The sequence below is a fragment of the Numenius arquata genome, chromosome 12 (assembly GCF_964106895.1).
Source record: "Numenius arquata chromosome 12, bNumArq3.hap1.1, whole genome shotgun sequence".
NCBI classification, from domain to species: domain Eukaryota; kingdom Metazoa; phylum Chordata; class Aves; order Charadriiformes; family Scolopacidae; genus Numenius; species Numenius arquata.
The window spans coordinates 498,907-514,754 of NC_133587.1; the positions used below are offsets into that span (position 1 = coordinate 498,907).

At 40.8% G+C, this 15,848-nt stretch overlaps 1 protein-coding gene across 1 annotated transcript; it reads left to right on the forward strand.

The window, feature by feature from the left end:
• Positions 1-206: 206 nt before the first annotated feature.
• Positions 207-15,058, forward strand: RAB22A (RAB22A, member RAS oncogene family). The gene is made up of 7 exons (XM_074157024.1): positions 207-412; positions 2,308-2,387; positions 5,954-6,035; positions 10,086-10,157; positions 10,277-10,383; positions 12,227-12,336; positions 13,643-15,058. The coding sequence occupies exons 1-7, from the start codon at positions 377-379 to the stop codon at positions 13,738-13,740; spliced, it is 585 nt and encodes a 194-aa protein (XP_074013125.1). The 5' UTR covers positions 207-376; the 3' UTR covers positions 13,741-15,058.
• Positions 15,059-15,848: the final 790 nt, after the last annotated feature.

The following is a 15,848-nucleotide window of genomic DNA, read 5'->3' on the forward strand; positions in this document are numbered from 1 at the left end:
ACGGACATAGGCGAGGAGGAGGAGGGAGCGAGAGGGCGCAGGGAGGAGCCGCCGGCACTTCCTGCCCCCGGGTCACCCCGCGCAGCCGGAACGCCGCCGGGTCGACACACGGGCGCTGCCGGGGGCCAGTCGCCCCTCGGCCCCCGCCGTCGGCTCCCGAGCGGGGGAAAGCGCGGCGGGCGGGGGCGCGGTCAGGTGACGCCGGCGGCCGCCCAAGATGGCGCCGCGTCCGCGGAGCCCGGGGAGGAAGGTGCGCTGGTAACGGCGGCGCGGGGAGGCGAGGGCTGCCCCGCAGGCCGCACGCCTGCCTCGGGAAGGGCTATGGTCGTTCTGCGCTGCGTGTCAGGCGCTCGCTAAAGACGCAGCCGGTCCGGCCATGGCTCTGCGGGAGCTGAAAGTTTGCCTTCTGGGGGTAAGTGCGGTGCGGCCGGCCCTCCGCGGGCCTCCCCGCGGCAGGCAGGGAGGGAGGGAGCGGGGCTGCTGAGGGGCTGGCTCGGAAGGCCCACTCTGGTGGCGGGAGCCCCGGAGGGGTCCGAGCGCGGGGCTCCCCTCACCGGGCGCACGGTGGGCCCGGCCCCTGAGGAGAGCGGGCGGCCGGAGGGGCCTTCCCCTCCGCGGGGGCGTCTTCCAGAGGCGAACACCCCTCCTCTTCTTTCCGTCCCTTCCTTTAAAGAAGGGAGGAAGCGCGAGCATCCAGCGCGTGCTTCCCTCCTCCCCGCGAGCTGTTTTGGGCTTCGAGCTCACTAAGTAAATAAATACCAGCACCTGAAATGAAACTCGTGGGAGAGAGGGAGGGGCCTGAACTTTTTTTTTTAAAAAGAACATATGTTGGTTTTGGAAGTGCCCGAAGTGTTGTGGGTGGTGGAAGAAGGAGACATGAAGCTAACCAAAGTAGAAGCTTAAAAAGAATTGAAGGCTGTGAAGCCGTGCGTTGGCTGGGCCTGGGCCGGGGGCCCCTCCGGATCTCCTCAGGGCGGAGAGGGGGCGTCTCCTCCGCCTCCTGTGGGGAGCAGAGTGACCCCAGCGCCGTGCCCTGCTCCGGGATGGCCACATCGCCTGTCAGCGGGGAAACTGCCTGCTTCTGTGCTCCTCCGGCTGTGGAGGCGCTTGGGGTAACTACCAGCCGCCCTTGGCGTTCGCCTGACCCGGGAAACCCTTCCTCGTGTGAGAAAAGGAGAACGAGCATCCAGGAAGACTGGCCCTTGAGCTACTGGAGCCGTGAGCTGCATCTGTGTATCGCTTTTCAAGATTTGTGCTGCTTATTGAAACCAGAAACATTATAAAATACAGAACAGAAATAACATGCTTTTCCTTGAGAGGAAAATAGCTTGAAAAAGTTAAACAAAAGCATACATACTGTACCCAAATTTACTTCGATATTCAGAAGATTCAAGAAAATGCATGAATGGCGTACAACTTCACTTTCAATGAAGCGGTTCCTCGGGGTTTTTTTTCTTTGAAATTTTAACGGCTCTGGAGATACAGAGCAAGAAGTTTGTCTTCACCTCTTGTAATTAAATGCCCATTTAAAATGTCTAGCTGCTATTGAGAACAGTTTTACTGCTGGTAGTTTGTTGTTATTTCACTCCTAAATACGCCTTCTGTAGATTTTTTTTTTTTTAAACTATGGAGTCAGTGATGCAAATACGTACATGACCCAAAATTTTCATGTTACGTTTCCTCTTTTACCATTTATAGTTCTATAGGGTTGCATTAGAAACGTTTCAGGTGTGTCACAGAAGAAATTTCAAGCCTTTCATTAAGCAGGGTGGGACGGCATTACTCAGAGGCTGAAATGCGTGTGTCACACTTGTGTAATTTAATGTGCTCCATTGGCTTGCAAAGATGGAGTACCATACTCAGGTGCTGTATATTTTACTAAAAATGGTAGACGGTCTTTCCCTACTCCTGTTCAAATGCAATTTGTGCATAGCTTTGGAAAAAAATAGAAGAAAAAGTTTGAATAACTGATAGAATCATAGAATGGTTTGGGTTGGAAGGGACCTTAAACATCATTGAGTTCCAACCCCCCTGCCCTGGGCACAAATGATAATAACCATGAATGCAGATTTTTAGAGTCCTTCATAAAAACATCTTAAAAATTTTGTTTAGAAAACTGTAACTTATCGCAGACCTTTCATTTTTCTACTAAGCAAATATAGTACCAGAAGTATTTCAGAATCTAACCTCTGTAAGATTCTCTGTGGGAATGTGTTATTCGTGCACAGTGTATTGCAAGATTTGAGGACAAAAAGAGTAATTTGTTTATAGTAACTCATGTCTCTTTCACCTATTTCTGTTCTTTAGGACACTGGTGTGGGCAAATCAAGCATCGTGTGGAGATTTGTAGAAGATAGCTTTGATCCCAACATCAACCCAACAATAGGGTAAGAAGCCGAATAAAGTAAACGTGACTTATTCAAGAATAAATCCAAATTGTATTAATATGTATTTGTACCTCCTGAATAACATCACTTGAGGATTCTCCATGTGTGGCAGCTAAGTGTGGTGATAAACATGAGTGGAGCCTTAATTCTCCCCTGAGCTGCCTTGGGAAGCACAGGAGTATGTTTTCCACTCCTGCAGCTTCCATTGTCATGTGTCAGATCTGCACCCGTTTTGTATTGTTAATCCAAGTTAACAAACTGCTGCTAAGAGTCCTGGGTTATGAATGAATTACACTATAGGTGCTTCTGTTAAAGAAACAACGTGCTTTTGTCATGCACTACTCTTAAATTTCCAAGTCTAATTATTATGCAGCTACATGATTATTTTTTTAAGGCTTGTTGTTTTTTTTTAAGAGTCCAGTACAATAACAAGTCTCCTAGGTTTTTGAAGGTAGTTAACATACTAATTCAGGCTGTAGTCCTCTTCACATATTATTCCTTTTAATGTTATACATCGGTATGCAATACACGCGCTCGTAAGTAACTGATGAAATTGTTAGTGCAGTTGGTCTCACAGCTAAGGATGTTTGAAAGTTGACCCTCAGAGTAGCAATGTTACTGAGCTCAAATCTTCAAATGGATAGAAGGAAGGGGGAGCATCAGGAATTCTTGATTGGATCTTTTTATTTCTTTTTAAGTCCTTTTCACTTTGCTCAGAAGTAATTCCTTACTTGCGGGAGAACATGACTTTACTTGGTGCTGAGAAGTGTGTGCGGGGTGTCAGCGCAGCTTCCTGTCTCAGGTGTCACACAGGCTCTACTACAGCTTTGACCAGAAAAGATCCTGCTGATAAAGTTGTGTCTCATCCTGTCCTTCTAAAAAAAACGTGGCTCCCATGATATCTCTGTCTCCTCCCCCCTACACTCCCCACCTCTTTTTTTCGAGTGTAAATACTGGTATCGAATTGCAGGATGGTCCGCAGGAAGCATGCTTTTATTTTAATTTCCCTGTTAACAAAGGTAGCCTTTGAGACAAATCGCTAAGTAGTTTTCTTAGATGTTCAAGGGTTGGACCTTCGTAGTTAATGTCAAATTAGCTACAATAGAGGTTCTTTTTTGGAGGACCACAAAAGTGATGTGAAGACAGTAGTCATATTGCTGTTTGCATAACTAGGGGCGCAGGCTGTCTTAAATGTTTAACTTCAAGTTGTATCAAAAGTTCACACCTAGAGAGGAGTTTTGAGCTTCTTGCAAAACTAAAGCTGAGAATGTTTCTTTGGTTACTCCTGGGCTTTTGAGTGCATAAGATACAATCTTAAGTTTCTTGTCCTGTTCCCATTCCTCTTAGAATTACCTGAGCAATCATATGTTGTCATGAATGTTCATCATTCGGGTTCAGATATGGGGAGCTGGAGAAACACTGTCAGAGTTCAGGACAGCTCTGCTTTGCCTGAGCAGCATGTATCTCTACGTACTCCAGAATGTCTAGTCTTCTGTTATAGCACCAAGGAATTAAGAATGAGTATAAAACTACTTTCAGGTACATCTTGTTCACGGGAGAAGCAGCTAGGAAATTCAGTAGGGATAATGCCTGTTTTCTTACTGGAAGTCCTTGAGGGTAGTTCTAGTTTGGAGGCTTTTGTTGACCCAAAAAGTGTCAAGCTGTTTGTTCATTTGGATTTTTTTTTTTTAATTGATGTGTTTCACAATGAAAACTTCCACATGTCAAAGAATTTCAACTAGGATTTAACCTCTATTGTCAGCTACCATTTGATATGTTTAGTTGTGATGTGAATTACAGCAACACAGCTGTTCCTGTTCCATTTTGGTTTATAGAGCTGAGTAAGATAAATTTTCAGTGAGAATCTATGATTTAGGAAATTGTTTCCATATTGGCTAGAGAATTCAGAATTGATGCTTAATTTGCAGAAGTCTTAAAGAAGTGGAAGTCTTTACTGTGCTTTACAACAGATACTTCTATTGCTTTATTTTCCGTTACTCATTGCTAAGATACATCATCTAGTTAATCGTGTTGAAATGCACTGCAGTTAGACTCTTTCTTTTTAGGGGTGCTGCAACCTTGTATTTGGCTTCTTAAAAGAGTAATCAACTTTTGAGATTGACATACTGTTTGGCAAATCATCTGAGCTTAAGGAATGGGGAGACTGTTACCTCTGAACGGTGGAAAGCGTTGTGTAATTGCTCCCTTTCTTTATTTTAAACGTAGCTAGCTGTTTTGTCCTCCTATGACATTGAAAGACCCCAGTTATACTAACTACTAAAGTGTTGTGGACGTCATTAAAAATCTATACCCAGGTGGTACTTAATACCTGAGATAAACTGCAGTTCAGAGTCCTGGTCTCTGGCATTCAATGCTGTTGATCACGCTGAAAGTCTCTTGTTCTCCGACTTGGAATCTCCCACAAGCTTAGCGTACTGTAAGGAGCTGCAGTACAGGCTGCCTCTGGGATCCTGTCCTGCACCCTCTCCAAAACTGGCAGTAGCACAAGTTTGGGAGTCTGCAGTATTTTCGAGTGACAAGAATTAAGCACACAAAAGATATTCAAGATCATAACGTAGGATCTCATATGCTTAAAATAATTACGGCATCTGGAGGTGTTCAAACCCTGCCTGGACACGTTCCTGTCCAGCCTGCTCCTGGTGACACTGCTCTGCAGGGGGTTGGACTGGATGATCCCTATGATTCTGAGATTCTATGATTCTTCCTATTCTACAAGGATTTGAATTCAGTGTGTGACTTTCTAGTAAAAAATGTGCCTACAGGTAATAGATATAGCAAAGAACTGCATCTTGTAAAAGATTAGGTCTCTGAATTCCTGTTCTTGTGGGAAATACACTGATTCATGTAAAGCAGATCAAGTAATGCATAGAAGCACTTTGCAATATTTTGCAGTATCTTATTGTAAAAGGTCTGGAGCATAGGAAGAGATTTTGTTGTCTTCTGGAAGTGCAAGAGCTTCTGCAGACTCAAGTGTATAATGACAGGATTTGGGAGCTGTACAGAGCACAGACAAAAAGGAAGTTACTCATTATTGATTTCTGTCCTCTTAACACCTACCAATAGTGATATGAGTCTCCCGTATTTTATTCGCAAGCATGGACTTACCAGCGTTTATCTGAATGCTAGTACAGAGATAGGAAAAGCTGATGCATAGGGAAAGGATTTGATCTCTTTCCCTCTGGAAGTTTCTAGTATCCACTTACGTGGTTTGCTGTGATGATTCCTCCACTTAGGAAGAATATTGATAAAAAGGGTGATCTTTTTGGTGATAACATCCTTTATTTTTATCAAAAGCTTATGAACAATAAAAGCTTGTAATTTGCATTCATGGTCCTTCTGTTTTGTTATTGCATTTCATCCTCTGAAAGGAAATTTCATCTCTGAGGCCCTTTGCTTCATTAATGTCAGGCTTTATGTATGAAAATCTTCTTCAGTTTCGGGGGGACCACTTTTATTGGAATGTAAACCTTTTCACAAGTTCATGTTAGTAGTGTTTTAAGAACGTATTTATATTCTGAAAAGCATAAGCTGTATTTTTTTTCCAGGGCCTCATTTATGACCAAGACTGTACAGTATCAAAATGAGCTGCATAAATTCCTGATTTGGGATACAGCTGGACAGGAGCGGGTGAGTAGAATCAATATCTGCAGTGATAGTTCTGGCTAGAGTTTGGGCTGCTTTTCAACCCTACCCCTGAAAGTCACAATGTGATCTGGTTTTACCAATACCTGTCAGAAAGTTTGCTTCTGTGCAGGTTTCTGTCAAGGTAAGGGTGCTGTAAATCTGGTTTTACTTTTCACTGTTATTGTGGTTCAAGTACAAAGTTAAGGATGTTTAGCTAAGAAGAGGAGCTTATAAAACAAAAGCCCGGGTTTAGATTCCCTAAAGAGGAGTGCCCTTTCAAAAGAAAACAAGGCAGGGGAAGCCAGCAGCTGTTTCTAGTACCATTTCTATAGCTGGGTTTTAAACGTTCAGCTGCAGCATTTGCAGGCAGTGCAATGGCAACAGGAGAATCCGAGTGAAATGAATGATCATGTTTCGTAGTACAAGCGAGGCCCTGGTTCTGGAAAAATACACGACTGCTAGCACATTCTGTTAGTTTCGGTCTTAAGATTATTCATGTGAGTAGGATGTGGGTTTAGGCGTTCAAAAGCAGCGTTTCAAGCAATGTTATGGGTGATAACTAATCTTTTATTATTTTGTAAAGTTTTACTTCTCAAATCTGGTAGTGTTAGAAGCTATGTCAGGAACTCTATTTTGAAATTTAAATTTTAATTTGGTAATTCGAGGTTTTGATCTCTGCAGCATGAGTATTTCTGAGGGGAGGCAACAGAAGCTTCCAAGAAAATGACTAATCAAATGAAATCACAGCTAATTAATACGCATTTTTTTTACTTAGAATTTAAAAGGAAGATGTTGCTAGTTAACTAGCTGATTTATGGAGTACTACTAACAGTGGTAGAAATTATTGTAGCTGTGTTAACAGTGCTTATTCTTGCAGGTTTTTTTCTGTTAACTAGTGAGAACTGTCAGTTACTCATGATGAATTTATTTAGGATGTGAGATAACTGTAACAAAGGTAGACACCAGAACTGTCCCCGGTAAGAGTCAGTTTGATCTGGTTGGGTTATTACTTTAGGATAATAATTGGCAAATGCAGCTATACTATTTTTCAGGATTGGCTCAAGAAACAGAGAGCCCCAGCAAAAAAAATGCAACACAAAACAAATCAAAACCAGCACCACCAAAAGAACAACAACAACAAAATAAATCCCCAAAAGAAGAACAAAACCACCCCAGTTGTAAAGGCTCGGTCATCCCTGGTCAGAGTCACTTGTCTTTATGGAGTCCCAGTGGTGGAACCAACTTGCTAGCTTTTTAGCTTGGTAACAACCTTGGTGACTAGAAAGTAACACAAGTATATTTGTATTGCATTTTGGTGCTCTAGATTTTTGAATGACAGTTTATTTCCTTCCAGCAGCACCATATAAGGCAAACTTATGTGTCAGGGACGTGTGTCAGGGATATGTCCAATAGTACCCATGTTATCAGAAATACCCAAGTCCTTCCATTACTAGCAAGCAGTCAGCACTTGCTGTAAATAGTTGTATGTGAACATCCTAGCCCATTCTGAAATGTTAATGCTGGAATGTGAGTCTTCTGAGAGGTATAGTGTGAGTTTTGAGAGGCTCGTACTCTTAAATGGAAAGCTTTATAAGCATGCCTGCCGCAACTTGGCAGGAAACATCCATTCCATATTAGCATTCCATCCTGTTCCCTTTAGCTGTGCTTGCAAGTAATGGGAGAATGCTGTAGTCTGCTTTCCAGCACACTACAGTCTGAGGAAGCATCTCTGTACATGACTAGCATGGTCCTTGGCTTTATTTTTTTAGACTTTGGGCATTACCTCTTTAATTTTCTTCCATGCAAGTTGCACGATATCTTTCTTTAAATAAAAAAAGGAGAGATGTCTTACCTGGGCTCTGACCCAAGAGGTGTGCTGTTTGTGAAGCTTCTGTTCCACACCTGAGAGTGTCACTCTGAGGCCCCAATATATCCAAGGAAAGCAGTGAAATGGGAGCAAGGATGTTTACTTTGAAATGATGTCAGTATTTTCATAGATGTTTCTTTCTCCAAAACAGAACAGCACTGTCACTTACTGCTAGTCATAAATGGTCTGTATACCTGCCTTGCCCTGAAATCTGCAGCAGTTTTCTGGTCCTGCAGCACACTGGACAATGAATTACGGACGGGATGCCCTCCGTGGTGATCTGGAATACCAAAAATGTCCACATCATTCTTGAAATTGAAATGTCTCTACTGAGCTATGATGCATAATGCATGGTATTTGTAGTCTTGGCTTCTTGAGGAGCATTTGCTATTTTCCAATTCGAAAGCCCAGCAGCAAATAGTTCTGCACTGCACTGGGCAACCCCTTGTTGTAAATGGCTTCAGGCAGCGGCCAGCTGGCTGGCTTTGTCCGAAGGTGGGCACTAACTCACTTCCCACAGCTCATTTCCCTTTCTGTTCTCATTCCTTCTGCCAATACAATAGGAGATTACTTCTAGCAGTTAGGAGTTTTGCCTTCTTTCCTAACAATTTTGACAGTTTCCCTGGATTGATATTATCTTAATGATTCTGTCGAAACACAAATTGGAGACTGGAGGGCAAGCTGAAGTCTTTGAAAAAATAGCAAGAGGAAAATTCAGTGTTTCTGGTTAACATCTGTTTTGTTAATGTATTTTATCTTCTGACTGCTCTTAGGTGGAAAAAAGTATCTAAGTGTTAGCAGGCAGGAAATGAGAGTAATACAAAATCAGCAAGTGAAAGTTGGTTTATTCCCAACATAAATACTCAAATAATCAAAAAGCCAGGTTGCAACAAGTCCAAGTAGTGGTTTACCAAATAGGTTTCCCTTTACGTCTTAGTACCTAGGAGGAAGAGAGGGATTATGTCCCAACTGAATTGAATGGCTGCCCATGTTTCCCTTTCCCACTATTAAATATTTTTATATTCTGAACTTTGTGTTTAAAATCCTGTTTTCAAAACAGAATTTGAGAGCCAAATGTAAATGGTCTGGAATTCTGCTTTATAGCAAGATTTTTATGATTTATAATATTGCTCTCAGTTGAACTGTACTAAGCAAAAGGAAATAGGTATTTTATTAGAACCGAATAAGCCTTTATGAAAAACTGTATTCTATTCATGATTTTTACCCTGAGTAATAAGGTGCACAAAAGCTCTAAATCATGTATGCTTATATGCGGTTTACTCTGTGCTTTTACTGAGAGGTTTTGGTTGCTAGATCAGTTGTCTGGTTCACACTGTTATTAAGAATGCTTGATTGGTATTTCACTTGTGCTCGATCACTTTTTTCAGTCCTGGGTTCATAGCACTCTGTGCATACAGAGGTACCGGCCTGGTTTATACCCTGAAAATGCACTACCAAGCAAATATGCCCGCTGCAGATTTGATTCTGAAATTACAATAAAACTACTGTAGCCTTTTACTATCTACGTGTTTTTTAAAGCTCTGTTTGCAAGAGGTCACATAGTTGTGGGCTTTTGCGGTTCTTGGTTTTAAACGTGCTTTTGAGGAAAACTTAAGTGAAATCCTTAAAGCCGTAAGTTAGATCATGAAGAAAGCAACATTTCTAGCATTTAAGAGTGCCATGACTGATCCATGGGGCTACGGGTTGACGCCGACTTCAGAACATTTCACATCAGCAGTGACACATGCTAGTTTTCTTGAGATTACTTTTTGTCCAAAAGCATGAGTGTCTTAAAAAGGAAGAAGCAAGTTCAATTTTGACTATTTTTCCTTTGCTGGGTGTTTGAAGTTGAGCATATATCCTGCAGATTTGTATTTGTCTGTAATCTACAGTCTTTTAAATGAGACATTCTGATCTAGTCAGAATAAGGTCAAGTTTGGCTTCCTGCTTTTTGCAGTAGGTGTGCTGCTGATCCCCAGACTATTTATTGGTTGGCTTTTGTAAAACAATACTTTCATGGAAGTTTATGTACTCTACTGCGCAGCCTCTCCATCATTGTAAAGAAAAGTTTTCCACTAATGGGAACTTTATACCTAATTTTCACTTTCTTCAATAATAATAATGATAAGGAAGTCATGGGGGTCAGTGGAAGATCAGATTGATAACGCATGGTGTCTGTCTTTCAGTTTCGTGCTTTAGCCCCGATGTATTACAGAGGGTCAGCAGCAGCCATCATAGTGTATGACATCACAAAAGAGGTAAGAAATTTGAGCTTGACCCAGCATTACTATTTCTGGGGTTTTTGTGTCATGGGCCAGTTCTGACTCTTAATTCCTTCTGTTTTGTTTTTTTTTTTCTTTTTTTTTTTCCACATTAGGAAACTTTCTCAACATTAAAGAACTGGGTTAAAGAGCTTCGACAGCACGGACCTCCAAACATTGTTGTAGCTATTGCAGGAAATAAGTGTGATCTTAATGATGTAAGGTAAATAACAGTTGACAGTTTGGAGATTTTCACTTAAGTTCATAGTGCTAAGTAGGTTTAAGATTCGGAGCAGGTGAGAGGTGCAGAGCCATTTAAGCCGTTGAGCACTAGCATTGTAGTTTCACAGGGGGTCTGAGCTGTTTCTGCTGCCAGAAGATTTGTTTCGTCGGTCCTGGGACAGTGTTACCCACTTCCTCCCTGCTGTTGGTGCGAATACGCATGTGAGTGGGCAGTAAATCAGGTTGTAAAATGGATCCAGGTTAAAACTAACCATTTAAAAAAAGGAAAACTGGTCCGAGTGTATTTCTTTCTCACACCGTGAACACTCGCTGGCACGACAGAGAGGGGACAGTGGGGCCAGGATGAGGAGTTTACAGGGAGACAGGATTACCTTTTGTGGTGGCAGTGCCAAGTTACACAAGCCTGAACTGCCTGTGAAACTACAGTGTAATACAAGCTGTTTACCTCACTTTATAAGAAGTGCTCCTGTCAGTCTGTAGCACCTCATTTTGTTAGGAAAAACATGCAGCCTGTTGGAAAGCATTGTGTAAGTTTTTCTGACTTGCTTGTTCAGGTGCCTTCCTTCCCTGCTTAAATATTGGGGTGGAATTGGCTGTGGCTGAAATAGTTGCAGGGAGCGAGGAAAAGTTCTTGAGAAACTTTATGAACAGCCAAACTTTGAAGAAGGCATGTACTAAAAACAAGAGAAGCCCTTTTTTATTGATGTCCTGGTTAAATAAGCCAAAATTCAGAAAGAAAGTGTGGGCAAAGTTCTTGTTTTTAGATTTCATTGGAAAAGGTACCACAGCTGGTGTCTCAAAGGAGACAGATGGTTACGTGTTTTAAGAATCACTGCAGTCAGTTCTTAGTATAGTTTTACAAATTGTTAATATATAGCAGTTATCTAGTGAGCTCTAGTAACTTCTGTTAGAAGTAGCATGTCTCTTGAAAGAAATAGGGCATAAAATTACCAGAAGACAAATACAAGGTATGCAATATTAAGTCTCACACACTTATTTCTTATATAAACATTGCTATTCAAGGTAGTGAGCAAGATTCCTTGTACTTTAGTCAGAGGCAGTATTTGAGTCACTGATGCAAAGTCTGTGCTTTTGATATCCTCAGTCCCTTGTTACTGAAAGCAGCCTGTGTTTTCTAGGAATTGTATGTAAAGTGATCCAACGTGTAGTCCAGTCCCCTCTCCACCCCTTGGGGTTTGTTTTTTTGATGTTGTTTAAGGAAACATACTTCATGATCAACTTGCCTACTTAAGGGTGCAGAATAAGTTTTCTGCTTCTTGGCTCTGTTTTTGTGTACTCAATCTAAATCTGTTCCCGTTCATAGCTGCATCTCTGTGCTTCCTGTAAAGTCAGTGCTACACTAATGGTCTGGGCAGTGTTGTGAGATACTTGCTTTTGTAAACAGCTGTAAGAAATCCACTGGAGTAGTGGAACTAATGCTTCAGTATGTTTTCGGTACGTCTAAAACTGTTGTTTGTGTGAAGAGTAAAGCACCCCCTAAAGATTGATTGCAGACCTACACTCAGAGCACGCAGGAAACAAACTCCAGGGTAGTATTGTCTGATGGATTCAGGCCTCCTTTAGTCTGGGATTGTGCTGCAGTGATGCTCGTACCTCAAGCAGGGAGATAGCATAGAGTAAAGAATGAGCATCAGCTTCAGGATGAGGGAGCAGTGTGATGCCAAACAGGTAAAATACAAAATACTCATTTAATGAGACACTTAAAAGCTTAATATATCCCTTAAGATTTTGAATAATGTGTTTGGGTTGGGGTTTTTTTTTTTGCATTCACAATTTGTTTGGTTTTTGCTTTGTTTTTCCAGAGAAGTCATGGAAAAAGATGCTAAAGACTATGCAGATTCCATTCATGCAATATTTGTAGAGACAAGTGCGAAAAATGCAATAAACATTAATGAACTCTTTATAGAAATTAGTAAGTATTTAAACAGTTAATGTGTTTTCTTCTGAAGGATGTTCAAGTAGAAATTTGATTACTATATTAGTTTGTGCTGTTTAGGTGAGAATATACTGACTTAAATTTGTTACAGTCGGACACGAATACAAACTGCAAAATGAGCTGTATAATCTCTGGTCGTCTAACGGCCTCTAAATATTCCTTCTAGAGATTTTAAGCCTCGTGTGGTGCTGGTGGATAAATAGCAAGTAGGGCACTCGTGTCAGAAGTCAGTGTCATCTTACTGGTTTTGTTATTGAATGTTTCAATTAGTACTTCCAGGGTTGTGGAAGGGAAAGGAAGTGGCGTGAGGAAGATCCAGAATTTATACAGCTGAGAAAAGGAATTAAGTTCTAACTCTTAGTGTTTGTACTTACCCTAAAACAGTGCATTTTCAAAAATATAGGAATTCATAAATGCCAGATTACTGCATGGGAAATAGCAATGATTGTGTGTAGATTTTCCACAAGTATTTTTGTGATACCTTGGGTTTTTTTAATTAAATTGCAAATCTTTTCTGTCTCGTTCATGGCGAGGATGACAATGACATTTTTTTGTGTGAATGAAAAGCTGACAGTATTACAAAATTAATTCATGCAGGTTGTGAAAAGAGGACAGCAATCCGTTTGTGTGTCTGTGCACGGCAGTTTAGCTTGGGATAACCAAAGAAACATTAGACTTACCAGGAAAAAAAGAAAAAGGATCCTTAGAAGCAGTTGAATATATTGACATAAAAAGTATGTGCTGTAAATTAGCTTCCTTGATTTACTGACTTAATAGTTGCTCTCTAAAACTGATCTTGAATAAACTATTGGAAAAAAATCATAAATCCTCCTCAGAAAAGAATACTCACTCAGGAGTAGTCAATTCTGAAGACTGATTAGATGAGCAAAGCGGCTGCTGTTACAAGCACTTCTGTGCTAAGCCCGGTGCAGGCGATCTGCCGGGGAAATACAGGCCAAGATGGTAGTTCTCAACAAAGATATTCCAGATGGTATTGCAGCCTGCAGTGTATATTCTCTGGGTGCTTTTATGGCTTAGCTGTCCAAGTCTAGATTAGCCTGAAGTGTAAATGCAGCAAAATTAGTTAAAACTGCCTCTGCTCTTCTTTGTGGAACCCGAACAGACATAGCACAGACTGTTAACTGCCAGCCCTCTGTTATGCAGGAATGTCATTGTTATGACCAATTGAAGACACATTTTTATACACAAAGCATACACTGAATGCTTAGATTCAGTTTCAAGTATAATGTTTGTTATAATCTTTTTTTCTGCCTCCTCGTAGGTCGCAGAATCCCATCAACTGACACCAACCCCCCGTCTAGTGGTAAGGGCTTCAAGCTTCGAAGACAGCCATCGGTGACAAAGCGCAGCTGCTGTTGACTGCTCCCTTAGAAAATCAGACTTGTTTATGCAGTAGGTGGTCTCGGCAGTTAATAGTTCACATTGGGTTTATATTATCAGTCCTAGATCTGTGTCTGCTGGTGTTCATACACCTGAGGTCCCACAGAAATGGGCCAGTTCATCTGACAACTGTACACTCGCAGAAAAGACTGCAATCAGAATGTCAGCTGTTTACTTACAAAAGGTGTAGTATCTCTTGCATTCAAAGGGAATCCATCATTGCTTTTTTGGCCTTGCTTGAGAGGAAGGTGACTATATGGATGGTAGAACTGAAATGTTTAATAGTTTTGTAATCAAGATTTTAGGGTTTTTTTTGTAAAAGGGAAATGAGCACTTTTGTGGGACTTTAGGGGTGGGAGGAGTCTGGAAGTTAGATGTCATTTCTTCCTTTTCTTCAGTGAGCCTTATTTAAAATTTAATTGTAGCTAATCCCAAGTACGCTGGGACAGTTGATGTGAGGTGGCTACAGAATAAGCAACTGAAGACAAATAATAGGCAAATCTGTCCATCCAGTCCCCAAATCCCATTTGCACTTTTTATTTAAAGATAATAGGCGCCGGGGGTGGGGACACAAGCAACAGATATTAAATCACAGACAATCTTTTTTTTCTTGCTGACTTTAATCACTTTAAGGCAAACTGATATGCTTATAGGCATCTTTTGGTTCCTACAAGTTTTTTAATATTAAGGTGTTGGTTGAAGAAAGCCTAGTTGTAGTTCTGACTAAATTAAGTGGTTACTGACTAAAATGCTGTAAACAGATGCTGCCAGTGGTTCTGATAAGACCTAAAAGTTTTTGAGGAAAGCTTTTAATTGCTTGGCATGTGTAAAGTGTTCATGTTATATTTATGAGACCAGTGTTTAAAGTGTTATAAATTATGTAAAAACAGTAAAAAAATAATGCAATCTTATATACTCCTTCCATTCCACACCTACGGATAAACTCTTGGGGAATCTCCATCAGTTTTTCTCCTGCGTTTCAGGTGTTGTCACTGTGAGTTCATCCAGAGGCAGACTGAAATTCTTTCACTTTCAATCACACTTGGAAGGGCCAATAGAGAATGCTGTTGGTGTAGCGTGAGGTTTGTCTGTTGAACAAGTTTTCATCTGTGGTGCACCCAGTTTTCCCGTTTTGGGCACAAAAATACAAATAGGAAGTAACCTTCAGACATGGTAATGTAGATCGTTACCTCTTGGTTTCTGGGCTTTTTCATCTGTGAGGGTTTTTAGCAAATCAGTGTTTAGCTTAATCTGTATTCATTCTAGTACGCTTTCAATTAAACTATAGGTTGACCATACCCATTTGTGCTATTTTATTTATTTTTACTTTTTGTTTCCTACCAGCACTAGGGAGAAACTTTACATTTTTGAAGAAAATGAGCGTAATAGACTTGAATATATACTAAAATACGCTGTTTAGCTTTAGTATCAAAATGAGGTCATGTTGATGATGCCTATTCTTTGTTTGTAATCTGGTTTTCTATCATCTCAAGTATTTTCTTTGAAGGAAATACAGAAAAGTTTGTAAGAAGTGAAAGGACTTGTACTTCAGATTAGTTTATATTAGTGAAAATTCTTGTAGAACTGTTCTAAAGCACAACAGATGAACTATTACAGTGAGATTTTTTCGAATGGGTCATTATGTTTTAATGAAATCCGATGACTACATTTTTATCATGCCTTTTACTCACCCTGCATTCTCAGTTATGCTTTCTCTGCCACAGCTGTAGAGGCTACATGCTTATAGAGAGCCCAAGAAGTAAATTTTCATCCAAGGAAGGCTGTTTGAAGCCCCTTTGAAACATTGGTCCTCATGGCATCTCATAGTAGAGACAGATACGTGTTTGGTGTTAGCCTGATGTAGGATATCTTGTTTTCTGTCACTCAAAAGCAAATAAATCATGAACAGAAAACTTTAGTACCACAAAATGCTTGATGGAAATATAACTAATAAAGAAAGTGCAGAGTAAGCTTGCTCTTGGGCATATTTTTAATTATAAAAAAGCAGGTTAACAAATGTAGAACTTTCACAGTGCTAGTCATGGAAATCCCTAATTTCTTTGAAATATCTCAATTCTTATCCTGGC

Coding starts and splice junctions, on each gene's coding strand:
- RAB22A (XM_074157024.1), top strand. CDS start 377: ATGGCTCTGCGGGAGCTGAAAGTTTGCCTTCTGGGG. Junction 2,388..5,953: donor AACATCAACCCAACAATAGG/GTAAGAAGCCGA, acceptor TTTTTTTTCCAG/GGCCTCATTTATGACCAAGA. Junction 10,384..12,226: donor TGTGATCTTAATGATGTAAG/GTAAATAACAGT, acceptor TTGTTTTTCCAG/AGAAGTCATGGAAAAAGATG.